At 41.1% G+C, this 15172-nt stretch overlaps 1 protein-coding gene across 1 annotated transcript; it reads left to right on the top strand.

The window, feature by feature from the left end:
• Positions 1 to 1291: 1291 nt before the first annotated feature.
• LOC136428469 (amiloride-sensitive sodium channel subunit alpha-like) lies at positions 1292 to 14327 on the top strand. Its single transcript, XM_066418010.1, has 11 exons — positions 1292 to 2086; positions 4536 to 4705; positions 6145 to 6248; positions 6984 to 7147; positions 7950 to 8039; positions 8583 to 8694; positions 9165 to 9237; positions 9784 to 9841; positions 11605 to 11681; positions 12098 to 12173; positions 12796 to 14327. The coding sequence occupies exons 1-11, from the start codon at positions 1685 to 1687 to the stop codon at positions 13036 to 13038; spliced, it is 1569 nt and encodes a 522-aa protein (XP_066274107.1). The 5' UTR covers positions 1292 to 1684; the 3' UTR covers positions 13039 to 14327.
• Positions 14328 to 15172: the final 845 nt, after the last annotated feature.

The following is a 15172-nucleotide window of genomic DNA, read 5'->3' on the forward strand; positions in this document are numbered from 1 at the left end:
GCAATTGGGACCCAATCATTAGCTACGATACACCTGTTGTGACAAGAAACAGTTTCAAATAGCGCCGTGTGGCTTAATTGTTACCTATTTTATTGGGAAGGGTACTAGACAGCTGACACAAATTTATTTCCTCACTTTACTCAAGTGAAAATGAGTATCTACATTTGGTTAGGGACGTCCCGTGATAGGACGTCAAATTGAGGACCATTGGTTGAGGACAGTCACATCGGACTCACGGCCACAGTTGTTGACAAGACTAGGATGATATGAAAAACGTACCTTCTCACCATTTGCCCCATTTTCTGACGAGCTGAGAGAAAATGGGGCATATGATAAGAAGGTAATCATCCCCACCAACCTCTGCTTGGAGAGTACACTTTGGCATAACGGTGTACATTTGCCATGTAATCATAAGAGTAAATTTGTCATTTGCAAACAATGCTGACTATCTGTTCTCACTATCTATTCTCTGATGCTACCGACAGGTCTATGGTTGCTAATACCCAAGGACGTTGCCATGGATTACCATATCCCCATGAATGTGTTCTGGTCATAGCTAAAGGAAAAAGACATCGGAAGACAAGGTGTTGCTATTCTTCCGGAAAATAGCAAGACAACTAGATTCGTTGTGCTTGAGCAGTTCTATCAATGTGCCTTATGATCACATATCCTAGAAGTATGCACGATTGTCCCAAGGGACTATAACGTGACAGGACTGTACTGGTACAGTCACAGTTTTTCGGTGACCTCTTTTCGAATACATTTGCTGCTTGTATAAAGGTCGAAAAATCCTGCTCGAACAGTTCCATCAATGTGATCACAAACACTAGTACAATGTTGTATGCACGATTGTCGCACTCTTTTCAAAGACGTTGTTCCCTGTGGAATGGTCGGTAAATCCTGGCTTATACTTGGTGTTTTTTTTTCTTTCCCAAAAATCAGGTCAATAGCCTGATGTTGCCACCATAAAGATGATAAAAGACGGCTGGTATGACTAGTAGCGACAGAAATACTTTGTTCAGACTTTCGTTATATCATAAACAGTTTACGATAAACCTTGTACAAATCCTTGTCATTGCATGACTGCTATTTTCTTACGGAATCATTGTAGGTTCCCACGTTAACAGAATCTAGAATCAATTTTACCTTCATTTTTGGAAACAAAAACGAAAAACAAACGTGCCCAATGAAATATGCAGAAAAATGATAATGTTAACAGTTAACTGCCTTATTGGTCGTAGTGTCTTTTGTGGGGGTGGGGCCAGTCGAATTAGTCTGATGTCATCCTAAGGCACCTCGTCTTTCCAGTCTGTCCTTATTATACCTGACTATTCCCAGAAGCCGCGGATATCGCACGTTTTTAGTCGCACATTCAAGACATTTTCGAATCAGTCATTCTAGACTTCTTCTGAATAACAGCAGTCTAGAGTTGTTTAACTATCACGTCTTAGTTTCCAAGGTAGCCCTTAAAGACCTGAGCTACGTTTGAGACGCGAGGCAGATCGGAAGACATTCGAGGTCGGATTTTCCTTTGTTTACCTTGGTGAGCAGACAAACACAGACAGCTTTGCTTTCGGTAATAGTTCAGTGAAAGAATCAAGAGGGCCTAAGCTTGTTGCACCGTGTGCTGACTGTGGACATAACGAACGCCGTGTTATCACAGAACGAAACTGGGCTTGGCAAAATGGTAGCGAAGAAACACAGCGTGCGTGCAACCCTGCGGAAGTACGGAGAGGACACCTCGGCGCATGGCATCCCGCGGGCCGTCACCACCAAGTCGTGGTTCCGCCGACTATTCTGGACATGTCTGTTCCTGGCATCATTCTCTTACTTCTTGTATCAAGCCCAGGCGCTCGTGAACAAGTATATACTGTACCCTGTCAACACTGACGTCAAGATCCTGTGGTCGGAGTTGCAGTTTCCTGCGGTGACGATCTGTAACGCCAACCCTCTTCGCTTCTCGCAGCTAGTCAAGTTCGGGGACGCGGACTTTCAAAACGCTGGCTTCATACCGCAACCAGCTTCGAATGGATCAAACTCGCAGACAGTTACTACACAAGCGCCTACAAGTACAGCGCAGAGTTCGGTAAGTTGCTACATACCTGGCATATGATTTCAATTAAGGTGTTGTTCACTGAGGAACAAAGCGTTGCTTGCGAGGTGGCCGTGTGGCACTTGACGGCCGTTTTGTCGTGATTCAATTTAGACAAGTTTATATCTTTAGCACTGTGTTGAAGCCAAGAAAGGCAAAACAGCTGCTTTGCTTTGTAAAGATGATTAGTGACAAGATAATTTTTGAGAAGCATTCTACCCGCTGAAACGGCTACCCCCATTAAAAAAACCCGTCGTTCTCAACGAGACGGGATGTCTTTTTAAAATTGCAATATTTTTGTATCTACAGGACTAGAGAAAAACATAACATGTATATCATAAGTGACAAAGGTAATCAATGGTATCAGCATTTAACAGAAAGAATGATGCTTTATTATTTTGCCAGATCGGTGTCAATAAACTCTTACCGAAAAACGTGTCGGATTTAGGTAAGCTAGCGTTACGTTCGATGTTGACTAGCCCCGACAAAAAACTACAAGAAACCAAAAATTATACGTACGATGATGTGCTCTTAATGAAGGGCCGGTATGACGCATATCTTTTACCCAACATTTCTCCCCAGTATACCAAAATGGTGAGCGGATATCCATTTTAGCAGGGCAAGGACGTTCTCAATGTCAGAACAATTTGCCTACGATGACAGGAAGGTGGTTGAAAACAACAGTCAGGGACATCCTCTTTCCCAATGCCTTGTGAACTAGCTTTAGTCTGTGAACCCATGTGTCATGGAGTTCGCACAGTTCACTCGAGCAAAATAGATCGAAATGATTATGGAGGACCTGTCCTCGACAACACACCCAATGTTTAAAGCAGACTAAAACTCATTATCAGTGGTTGCTCCGGCTTTGGGAATGTATTGTTTGTTTGGGTTAACGTTACCATGGTAAGAAGTGATTATCATTTGTGCCGCAGGCCACATTGGCCTAATCCAGGGGACAATCCAATGATGAGTAATATCCGTCTTTACGTCCAGGTGACACTGACTTGTTTGTACCTGGCTGTACCATCCAAGTAAACATCCGGTCATATTTTAAGCCCCGTGACACATGGGAGTGCTCTTCCTACGTGACCGTGAGTCAATGAACCTAAACAGATTTTAGAAACTTAAACACTATGCATTGGGCATGAAGGAATAGCGTTATTTTTTGTCGTAGTGATAACAGATGAACAGCTATTCTTGCCAATAATTGAAATACGATTTCACATCCTTCAGTTTCTGTAGGGTGACATCCGCAAAGCACAGCGCTATGCTGTCTAATGCCATCAAGGTCAGCAGATGTTGAGTATCTGTTACACTGTCGGCATCATTTAGTCTCCAAGCAGACCCAACGGTTGCAAAGACCGTATCCAACTGGCAGAAGGAATTTCTATTGCAACCCGGCCTAGGATTCTCTCTGCACAGTCCAAGTCGACTCAAAAATCGGACTTTGAGGGCCACTATTGAGGGACACTAGATAACGTTATATCAATGTCTATTTGAACGTTCTCAATTTGATTTGATCAACGTAGGCCTCATTATCTCAAGGCCTAGTGACGAACCATAAGCCTCCGGCAATCCGTATTTTTACCCCCCGGTGTTAGTGACCTGGCCAGCTACATTGGTAAATTCCAAGTAAGCGTATTCTTCAGTTGGTTCAGTAAACAGTATAATCTACGCCTCGGGCGAATATTTTCCTTGTGTTAAACACGGCTTTCCTTTTTAAGAAACAACTCAGGAATGTGTAGTCAAACATTCACAAACAAATGCTGCATTAATGTCAAACGGCGAACCTAATTTCTCAGTGGCGTGTGGTTCATCAATTATAGTGGATGATCACGTGCACGTTATGAGAACATCCAGGGACGGGTTGCAACGTCCCATCAGGTATTGTCAACACAAGACACCTGTTTGGCCCGTACTTCAGGCGTGCAAAAGTACAATCTGTTGTGGTGACGTTTACTGTAATGGACCGATCAGTGATCTATAAGTATGTGTCATTATGTCATCAACAGTTCGAAGTGCTGATAAAGAATCGTGGTCTTTAGATATCTATTGAGAATCGTATCGGTTGCCACTGCGCCGGCTGTTTACATCCTTAAAACAAATAGTAGCTCTTCTTGAAATTGAAGTGTACGTGAAATGAAAGATCTCCACTTTTTGTAACCTGGTTACCGGTCTCCCCCGGGGCTGCACATGTAGGCGCGGCGACTGCAAGCCTGACCAATTAAGGCTTATCAAGCCCACTCGGTGTCATGCCAAATTTCTACCCCTCTCAATTTCTCAAATATTCGCCCCAACACTGCTTTGAGGCGTTCCAGTATACCTGAGGGGAGACGTGGGGCGTGGTAATTTTCAAGCAGAAGTCTGAGACGATTTTGGGAGGAGGCTAACTTAACCCTGACCCTGACCCTGACCTCAACCCCACACACTCTTTCTTTCCCAGAGCGACGATGACGATTATGACTACGAAGCCCACCACGGTGACTTTGAAACACTCAACTCTTTCATGGGACTTCTCGTACAACTGAACGAATCCATGCGCTATTCCCTCGGTCACCAAGCACGTGACCTCATCCAGGAATGTCAGTTTGATGGAAGACCATGCTCACACAGGTATTTCTATATACAGTATATATATATATATATATATATATATATATATATATATATATATATATATATATATATATATATATATATATATATATATATATATATATATATATATATATATATATATATATATATATATATATATATATATATATATATATATATATATATGTATATATATTCCCTTCTTTTAAGAGGGTTAAAACCTTCCTGCTGCATGTTGTTTATTGAATGGTGGTGTTCGTTAGTATCCCACTTCTGACACCATATTGTGCGCTTGGGGTACGTTTATATTGGTATTTTACATTATCTCATACGGTTAAAGACCCCAGTAAAGCTATATAAAGGCTGGATAATGTAAACTATAGGCTTCAGTGTGCTGCTGGCAGCCGTGCAGTGCACATCAGTGGAGGCCTGCCTGAGACAGTTTACCAAGTACAAGTTACTCTTCAACTTGTGTTTGAAATAACAACAGATATCAGAAATTAAAGTCTTGCTATTCATCAAGAAGGACACTTAGCCCACAAATAAAATAATGACAACTGGCGTGTAGTTTAGTTTGAGACATTGGCTGGCAGTTCTGTGTACAGTTCTACAGAGCCACAGTCTATACTGGTTTCTTAGACTACAAGGTAGACACCAAAATTACAAGTCATATTTCTAGACACACAACTACCAAAGCTAATGTGGGAAAGACATTTTCAAATTGGAAACGCAGTTACAGTTAGATATTCTGACAATACATTGACAGGGTTGATTTGAAAATTTGAACAAGGCTGATTTTTCAAAACCTGAAAGTTGTAGATAGTATTGTCTTGATTATCCAAGGGCTCTTATCTGATAGAAACCTCCTTGGATGATGTAACTTTCTTACAGTTATCTGAGCCATTCTGCATGGTTTGATAATGTTCCTATGAAAACCAGTACAGACAATTTTTGAATTTCTTTACCAGTATTATGCTAATCTGTCCTTGCCCATAGTTCTGAGCTGGCAGACGCTCTAATCCTTTTATGAATTTATGTGGTTATGAGGGTCTATCCACCATTCAAGCTGCTGGACAGGTCACATGCAGTTGGAGCACTTCCTTTACGACTTGCCCCGGGTAAGGAATCCGGCGGTTAAAGATGACCTATGATGTTTGCTTGATTGTTTTCCTTCCTGACTAATCATACTACCATTGCCCCGAGAACCACACACTGGTTCTGACGATCGTTTTTATGAATACTGTGACCTATCATAATGTGTGACCTGTCAAGCTATAGATTCAACGTAGTTTTCTTCTAGCCCTCTATTTGGTCAGTTAACGTTATACCTTTTTGAAGTTCCAGTTAGTATTTTTGGAATAAAACAAGATATGGATTGATAGGTTTATCCCGGTCTCTACAAATTTGTAAAAACATTTCAGAGATCCAAACATAAAGTCCAATTTTTTTTACAGGAATTTCACAAAGTTTCTGGATAGTGCCTATGGAAACTGTTTCACCTTCAACAAGGAACAAGGGACACCGATAGAAACTTCTACAAGTGCAGGACCTTTACATGGTAAAGATGCATCTGTAGACAAACCCACTAGCTGCAATATTCGATACAGCCATCTTGCCAAGCTTCTATATTTCAGCCAGGGTGCCATCTGGTTACTACCGGGGTTCCTACACTTGCTACGAGTTTTTCAGGATAGCGAGTGTAAAATAGGATGGTACGCAGGCTATCTTTATCTAGTCATAAGGTTTAGAAATGCTAGTTTAAAAGCGCTAGTTATGACACTTATCTCAACCTATGCACGTTATCATCATCCTCTCAGTAATAAATATAGTTTGTGGAAGATAATTATATTATCGTAGGATAACTTAACAGCTTACATTCATCAAGTTGTTTTAAACTAGTCTATATAGGATGGTACCATTGTGGTAAGTTTGTCTTCTGCTGTCTAAAAGACACAAAGAAGTGGCAAGCCAAGCTCCTAAAAATTCCCTCGACAGGCAGATACAATGACCTAATGGGTAGACTGTTCGCCTTGCACACAGTAGGTCGTGAGTTCGATCCTCGACCAAAGACGGTAAAACGGTAATACTTTCTCTGCTTAGCACCCAGTACTTGGGAAAGAGTGTGGAAGTTATGATGTGCGTGTTTGATTAAACCGCGACTTGCACAACGTTATGTGGCCCAAGGGCTGCAAATCGGAGATGAGCGCCGCCATAGGCTCTACCAAGTAGCATGAGAGGACCTTAACTTTAAGCGGAAGTAAAGATTGATTTGTGATGTTGTTTGTACCTCCAGGTCTGTCCTTGATATTGTACATAGAACAGGAAGACTACATCCCCACCATAACAGAGAAGGCAGGTGTACGCGTGGTCATCCATTCCAACGACGTCTTCCCGTTCCCAGAGTCCGAAGGGTTTGATGCACCCCCAGGGTTCCTGACGTCGGCAGGACTCCGACTGGTACGGTTGTTTGTTTGTTTGTTTGTTTGTTTGTGTGCATTGCATACATGGTAAGCCGCCTCATAGCGTAACACACCAGGTTTGTACTATACAGTACAAGCTGCATATCCGGACAGATATATTTGATCCACTTACACCGGGAATGTCCCATTCTCTTTTCGATAAGTGTGATTAAACAGTACAATCTGCATATCCGGACAGACTTATTCAGGGAAGGGGACCTTCTCTATCAAAAGAGAAGGTCCCCTACTCTTTTCGATAAGTGTGATGGGTTCTTTCACGATCTTTAACGCAGGACCTCCATTTAACATTTCGAGGTACGTGCCTAACCGAAGCTAGAGCAAAGTGAGGGAATTCGTGTTAGGTGCCTTTCTCAAGGCTCTCTGGGTTCTGGACCAAACATCCTACCATTACGCCACGCGACGCTATATTTTTGTAAACATATCTGAGAGATGAAATGTAAATATAATATTTGCTGTTGTGGATGAGATATCGCCATTTGTATGTTTCTATCCCCGATCCCATTTTCGTGTGAAATACTAGATTGTAAATTACATTGAAATACACGGAAGAATGCGCAGAAAGAACTCTATTGACACCACAAGAGTACAAGTCTTCTACAACCATATGTAAGGTTGAATGTCTCTGTTAAAGGTCTAAGACTTTTTTAAACGTCTTTGATTTATTTTGTACGTATGATGTATTCATATTTTAGAATATTTAGTTTGTCCCATTTCCTTGCATGTAGTGTTTTCTCCATAGAATATATCAATTTGACTGTTAACTCTTCCCTGTTTTCAAGACGTCTATCAATCGACTGGGTGGCTTGTACGGAGACTGCACACTAGGAGCGGGCCACGACCTCCTCTACCCCGGGAGTTATACTCAACAGGTGAGCCGTCTGTATAGATAGCGCCTTTTACCTGCTGTTGTATGCTGTAAACTATTCACATCTTTGAGAGTGAACTTCCTCAAACAACTTTTTCTCGTTTGACACCATTGACAACAAACTGTGACAACACCATTGACAAGGACTGTATCCGCAGTACGGTAGCTACATCTATTTGAAAATCAATTCGTAGAAGGTAGAAGCAAAAGTAAGTGTCACATTAATCAGGAGACCGTTGAAAATTTTTGCATTGATTGGCTGTTTGCAAAACTTCGACGGAACGTTACATTACAAAATCCTATTCTCCAAGCAGAGGTTTTGGTCAGGGGGTAGTAGTGGCCGGGGTTTTTTACGTTACGGGAAGCCAACGTAAAAAAACCCGGCCACTACTACCCTCCGACCAAAACCTCTGCTTGGAGAATACAAAATCCACCAATGAGGTAGAGGTGCACGTGATCCGATCAGCTTAGGCATAGTCGTGAAAAAATCAACCCTCATACGGCCCTACAAGACTAAGCATGTTTGTTTGTTTGTTTGTTTCCCTAGAACTGTATTGCCACCTGCCATCAGGACCACATGGTCAGCATCTGCGGCTGTGCTGATGTCACATACAAGCGGCGACCGCAGACAACATATTGCAATTCTTCAACGTCTGTCGGTTAGTATGACAAGTCATCGGTTCATGTAAGGAATTATTTCCTCACATGCTAGGGACTCCAACAGCACATGTTGTAGATAATGGACCTGGCCAATCACCATGATTCCTGTCTCTTCCAGTCCCCCTTGGACCTCGTAAATATTCACGAGCGTGCCTTATTTGGCAAATGATATGGCATGGCCGATTTCCAACTGCAGCCAATCAGCACCCTTCTCATAAATTACTACATCTGAACCAACCTGATATGTACATGTCAGAACTTACGTTGTCGTTTCTTGTCTGCTCTTAACGCTACGAGAGCCCAAAGTCTGTTACCATAATGTATATATGGTGCCAGAACTAGGATAAAGACATCATAAGGACACTTTGTTTCCTCCCACATTCTTTATTGTACCTGCACTACATAAACTTCATTTGCAATTTGCGTTGCGATAACTTCAAATTCAGTAAGGTTCTGAATGTTGTTTCAGTAAAGTGCGAGGAAGGAGTTAAACAGCGTATAGCATCTGGTAACTTGTCTTGCCAGTGCCCAGCCAGCTGCTCGTAAGTATACTTCTGTTTGATAAAAATCGAACCTTATAAGTTCTGATTACTTAGATGCTTCCTCAACACTACGTGGACGTGGATTATCCGGGCTCTCTTCGGTATAGAATGAGCTTTCCGCCGCCAGGCTAATATTTGGCACCCGGTAGTTTGACTCGGTAGGCTAACCACCCTGACGCGTAAAACTACCGTATATGGGTGCAAACGATTACTCAGGTGGCGGAGCTCCGTTTGCTCCGAAAACAGGCCAGACAGCGAAAGACAGAGTTCTTTTATCAGACATGAGCATTCGTGATCAGATTGCCAGTTCTCTGCAACTTACGGAAATGGAATGTTGATTTCGAGTTTCCAATGGTTATTTCTATGCTAAAACATTTTCTTCGATGACCTCTATGTTTTGGGGAAGAATATTCTCAGCACTATAGTAGAAACTTTCTATTGAAGACTTAGACTTCTGAATCTTCGCAGTCTACCTACTTTTGGAATATCTTGATTGCAATCTGATATTTCAGAGAGACTTGTTAAATCTTTCCTTTTTTTCTCCAGTGACAGAGTCTTTCGGAAGTCAATAGGTCTGGGTGAATGGCCTGCTGACTCTTACCTGGTAAGGATACCTGCTACCAAGCTCGTAAATATTCATGAGCTTGTCATATTTGGCAAACGATATGGCATGATCAATTTCCAGCCAATCAGCACCCACCTAACACCTAACAGCACCCACATAAAGAAGGCAACTTTTTTTGCCTATCCGCACGCTCGCATCAGTTTTGGGGTTCCTAGACGATTTCATCCATATAATGAAATCAACATGGCCATAAGTTATTTAAACAAAAAAAAACAAAAAGGACTTTAACACTCGAAAATGCCTGACGTTTACATGCACATCTGTTCTTTTTTTGCGTTTCGGCGCATGCGCGCCGGAACGCATTGTCCTGGCTTTTACCTTCAAGCAAGGGACCTTCAAGGAAGGAACCAGGGAAGCTTGGTTCAACACTGTGTCGCACACAATAAGACCTTATATGGCAATACGTTCTCAAATCCTTGTATAGCCGTTGCCTTATATGGCAAGAGAGCACGAAAATGCAGGCAGGCTAGATTTGCATGTGACACAGGACGGCGACCGCATGTAACTGCTACAACTGTTCGGAAATATCATTGCATTGTGGTTTCGGACTTTGATATCCTGAAAAATGACCATATTACATCTATTCCACAAGATTGCAGAAGAAAAAAAATGATTTCGTCAAGAAAACGACCAAAAATCGGCATAAATGATACCATATAGTGAGGTTATAGCATTACGTCCAGAGTGAATAGTTCCTTACCGCAGCTTGGCCGATCTGGCAACGCGAAGCACTTCGGACCCAGAAGATCCGGGTTCGTCTCCGTGCGTGGATTTTTTTTTCTTTTTAGATATTGAATATCAAAAATATATATTGATATTATATTAATCTATCAATATCATATTTATGAATATCATTTTTTTTCATTAATAAATAAAGAAATATTTTATATTTGTTATTTTTAAATATTCATTTAATATATACAAGGCCTTTGTCTTATGAACAGGACTTCATGGATTCCAAACCCGGCATTCGAATTTTTCTGTTCATTGTAATGGAAAATACCGTGCAGCGGCTCCTATGCGCGGTAAGATGATTCTTGCAAAACACTCGCCACTAAACTTCTATCCCCGATGTAAACAGAGGCTCTTGATGTTGTTTGCAAAACAGCGATTCTTTGTTACAGTAGCAAATGCTCCATTGTTCAGTATCGACTTCATTCAGACAACACGGACGTGGAAAGTGGCGCCCCTCGGCACAAAACTATGGGAATTTTCATGAATTTTAGCAAAATTACCCAGGAAAATAAGGAAGAAATGTTGTAAATGCGGAAACCAGAATAATACGGATGAGGTAGCTGTTGATTTGTTTGACATTTGGTAGTCATTTTAGATAGAACCTTAGCTGTTATGAACTTCTATTTCACTTAATTACCATAGTTCTGATGATTCAATGGTGCTTTTTCAAATTTTATGTTTTATTGCGTGCCATGTACATAATTACATTGATAGCTTTTATAATGAGCCTATTATACATTTTACAAATAAGTACAAGTTGTAGGCCAAGACCAGCTTTTTCAAAAGCACTTAAGTTAAGTGACGTAACTTCAAAATTGCTTTCCCCAATCTGCCTTTCTCTATTAAAACAGTACTCATTTCCCAAAATGACAATTTTTCTTATAGACTGAACAGCCCTTGAGTGACTTCCTCTGGCAGATTTTACTTCAAGTAAAGGGAAAAGACAATTCACACTTATAAACGTAGCCGAAACGCCAGCTTTTTTTAAAAGCTCTTGTTTCATTCAGGACACAGTGTTGTCCAAGCTGAAGACAAGAACACGTGGTCCTGGCACAGGAGTCCTTGACGATTCAGATAGGTTTAGGTGAGTCAATCATATGTTTACCTTTTACAACAAACAGCAGCAACAACAACAGCAATAACAACACGTACAACACTATCAAATGAACTTCTTGCCATTGGAGAATAATGTACAGATGGGATTCTGTAGTTGTTGATAATGACTAAATTCCAGATATTGTGTAACAATTACACTTCTGTCGAACTTATGCCACTTCGTGAAGAATATCTCTTGAACTCACACAACAATTTGTTACTCAAGGAAATGTGATTAAAAGTGGCCAAGGAGGATATAACATTTATTACTGCAAATGGCTTTGATATTAGTAGAATATGATACATTGTATGGCATAGAAGAGAACGTGTGTACATTGTCCATAATACTAACTAGTAAATAATACCCACAAATGGCTCAATGTGCATGTATTGTTTCCTTTGTAGGAGGAACCTTTTGAAGGTGAACATCTACTATGAAGCCTTGAACTTCGAATTAATCACTGAGACCCCTGGATACGAGGTAAGGCTTCTGAAGGACATGTTGACAAACTCTGAATCATGTTAGTAATACTTTTATTAGAATAGAACTATCGTAGAGTGGAACTCGTTGCCATGAAGTACTGTAGGAGCATCCTCATTAGATAGGTTGAAAGAACAGTCTAGATGTGGAAAGGTCAGGCGTAACACTAACAGGTCGTTCGGTGTAATTTTACCAGCTGCTTTCGCACTGCGTGCCTGTGAAGCTGGTGTGTGTTACGTCAAAGGACGGTAATACCGACTATATGGATACAGATGCTTCATTCTGGCATCAAACATTAGAGACTGGTCCTGTACTTTCATTTTCCTTCAGTTGGAGAGCTTACTGGGTGACATTGGTGGGCAGTGAGTTGCAATGCCCAACGAATCTACTCTCCAAGCAGAGGAGAGGTTCCGGCTGGTTTTTGACGTGTTTCTAGGCGTTTTTGTCAGGCTTTCTACTTTGTCATTTTTTTCCTCTGTGAAGAGACAAAACAAGACAAAGTAGAAAGCCCGACAAAAACGCCTAAAACCGCGCCAAAAACCAGCCGGAACCCCTCCTCTGCTTGGAGAGAACAACAAATCCACATTGTAGGATTTGAACTGATATTTTCCTTTTTTTCCAGGTGGAGAACCTACTTGGTGACATCGGTGGCCAGTTGGGTCTGTGGGTTGGGATGTCCTGTCTGTCTGCCATGGAAATCTTGGAAGTCTTAGCAGACATTGCCATCATCCTTTGGAGAAAAATGTCTTCAAAGGAAAGGCCAATGTCCTCTAGGGCTGGCAATGTTGTGGGTGTAGCTGGAACCAACAGCAGTGATACTTATAACGGTCACACTGGCCCCATTCCCATGGCTGAAAAGATATAGGGAAGATCGCACAATAGTTTTTCCACTGATTTTACTGACATCGATATTTCAAAAAGTAGTCATAAGACTTACCATGTCTTTAAAAATCGGAGACAACACCGAAGTTGTTAACTTGAAACAACATAACATTATCGTTTTGTAAGATATCTAAGGTACATGTATATGGCTTTCAAATTATATCTGGTATATATATTTTGTGTATTTTTATACTTTGCATTTCAGCTCAGCAGAATTGTAAAGCTAGCATTGTAATATGTTAATTTTTATCAAATGAAAATAGGAACCAGTTCTGGGCACATAGGTATAAGGTTACAAATGATAAAATCATTAGATCAAAAGGCCCCTAACTGATAAAAGTCTAATTGAACTTCAAGAAAGGTACAAGTCCTTTACAGGTGTGGGCAAAAGAGAGAGCAAATGTGGCAAAGAGAGGCAGGTGGCGAAGTAATCTTAAGGTTAGGGTTGTTGACTTTGCACCTATTTTCTCACTTACTACAAGACTCAGGTGAAAATGAGTACTACTGGCCTAGCTTCGGTTAGGGACGTCCTCTCAGATGAGACGTGAAGCCAGAGGTGTTTGAGGAGAGCCACACCTCAAGTACGTTTAAGTACCCCCCCCCCCTCCACACACACACACACATGAACGGGTCCTTCCCAGTGTAAGTGGATGCAACCTTACAATCCTGTCTTGGCAGTTTGTACTTACTGTACAATACTGGTGTGTTATGCCTAAATGCGGTTTACAGGTTATGCGAAACAAACAAATGCGTATGAACAAGTAGGACTAGGAGAAACAGGATTAAATATCAACTATGAACCAATGCAGTTTTGTCCGTCAGAACCCGGAGCACTATCTGTATTAAGCACGGGTGGTATATTTCTGTGATGTATCACTATTTAGTGTGTTATTCATTTCTTCCGTTTTGTTTACAAAGTGTCCCAAAACATTGTGATGCAAAATGATTTTCAAATGTGTAGAAGTGACTTACAGTCTACATCAATGTCAAGTAGTTCATGTGTTTGTTACAACATGCTTTTGGAAGCTATCAAATAGATGAAAAAGCAATTAACTGTAAGAAGGATGTTTGATATTATATAGTATCAATTTGTAAACAAGGGTATGCCAGTGTTAGTATTGTCTAATGTTTTCATGTGTATGTTTATGTTTTCACATGTAGTGTCTTCCTGTGCATCGTACATAGTGCGCCATGCACATAGTGCGCGCGTTTTCTGTATCAGCCACTAACTACTTAGCAACTGTTTAGCTTGAATAAAAGATATCAAGCCTAGATAGTCATTGTCTCTCTCTTTGCACTTAACACAATCGATCCCTTGTGAATGATAGACATATAACACAAATACGGCTTTAATTGATATAAACCTAAAGGATATACAAAATGTATTTACGAATGATGCCACAATCTCCCATATGATCATTCATGTCGTCAGTAAAACCCATATGTTCATTCTTTAACAAACTTAGCAAGATTATAGGACTGGATACACACACCTGTCACCTGTGTGTGTATTTTCACTGCAGCATTTGGAATTAAGGGGTATTAAGATTTAAGAAAATTTTCAGTTGCCAAATTAGGGAAAAAAACAATCTGATAATATCTCAAGGAAAATGATGATAGAGGAGGTTTGATTATAGGTTAACGCCCCCTAACCAGACTGGATCGTGTTTTCCGACGTCCGGACTGGACCACCATTTCCACCAACCCTATATGGTCTACCTACGCAAACCCCATGGTTTTATAACACTGCCGCAAACCTTAAGTCACACTCAGTCTGTAGCAAATTAGACAGGTGGATAAGTGTGCAAAAGGTGACACATGCCCATCTGGTGACACTGAACTTGAGAGTCAGGGGTAGACAACCCCGCGCTGTGCAAGGTCGATGGGACTATCCCAAACAAAGGAGGTTAAAATCTCATTTCCCAACCTATGTTGATAAACCCTGACATGAACGTAATATATGAACACTTTACCTGCCAAATAGCCTAGCACGGCCGCCCCTGTAGCCACACCGGCTAACACCAGACCTCTGACGTTCAAAACACCGTCCATTCTTCCGCTCAAACGTGTCACCTTTTATGGAGTTACAGTTTCAGTAGTGTAACGAGATCTGGCAA

The sequence above is a fragment of the Branchiostoma lanceolatum genome, chromosome 2, assembly GCF_035083965.1.
Source record: "Branchiostoma lanceolatum isolate klBraLanc5 chromosome 2, klBraLanc5.hap2, whole genome shotgun sequence".
NCBI lineage: Eukaryota > Metazoa > Chordata > Leptocardii > Amphioxiformes > Branchiostomatidae > Branchiostoma > Branchiostoma lanceolatum.

Coding starts and splice junctions, on each gene's coding strand:
- LOC136428469 (XM_066418010.1), top strand. CDS start 1,685: ATGGTAGCGAAGAAACACAGCGTGCGTGCAACCCTGCGGAAGTACGGA. Junction 6,249..6,983: donor AAGTGCAGGACCTTTACATG/GTAAAGATGCAT, acceptor TTGTACCTCCAG/GTCTGTCCTTGATATTGTAC. Junction 8,695..9,164: donor CAATTCTTCAACGTCTGTCG/GTTAGTATGACA, acceptor ATGTTGTTTCAG/TAAAGTGCGAGGAAGGAGTT.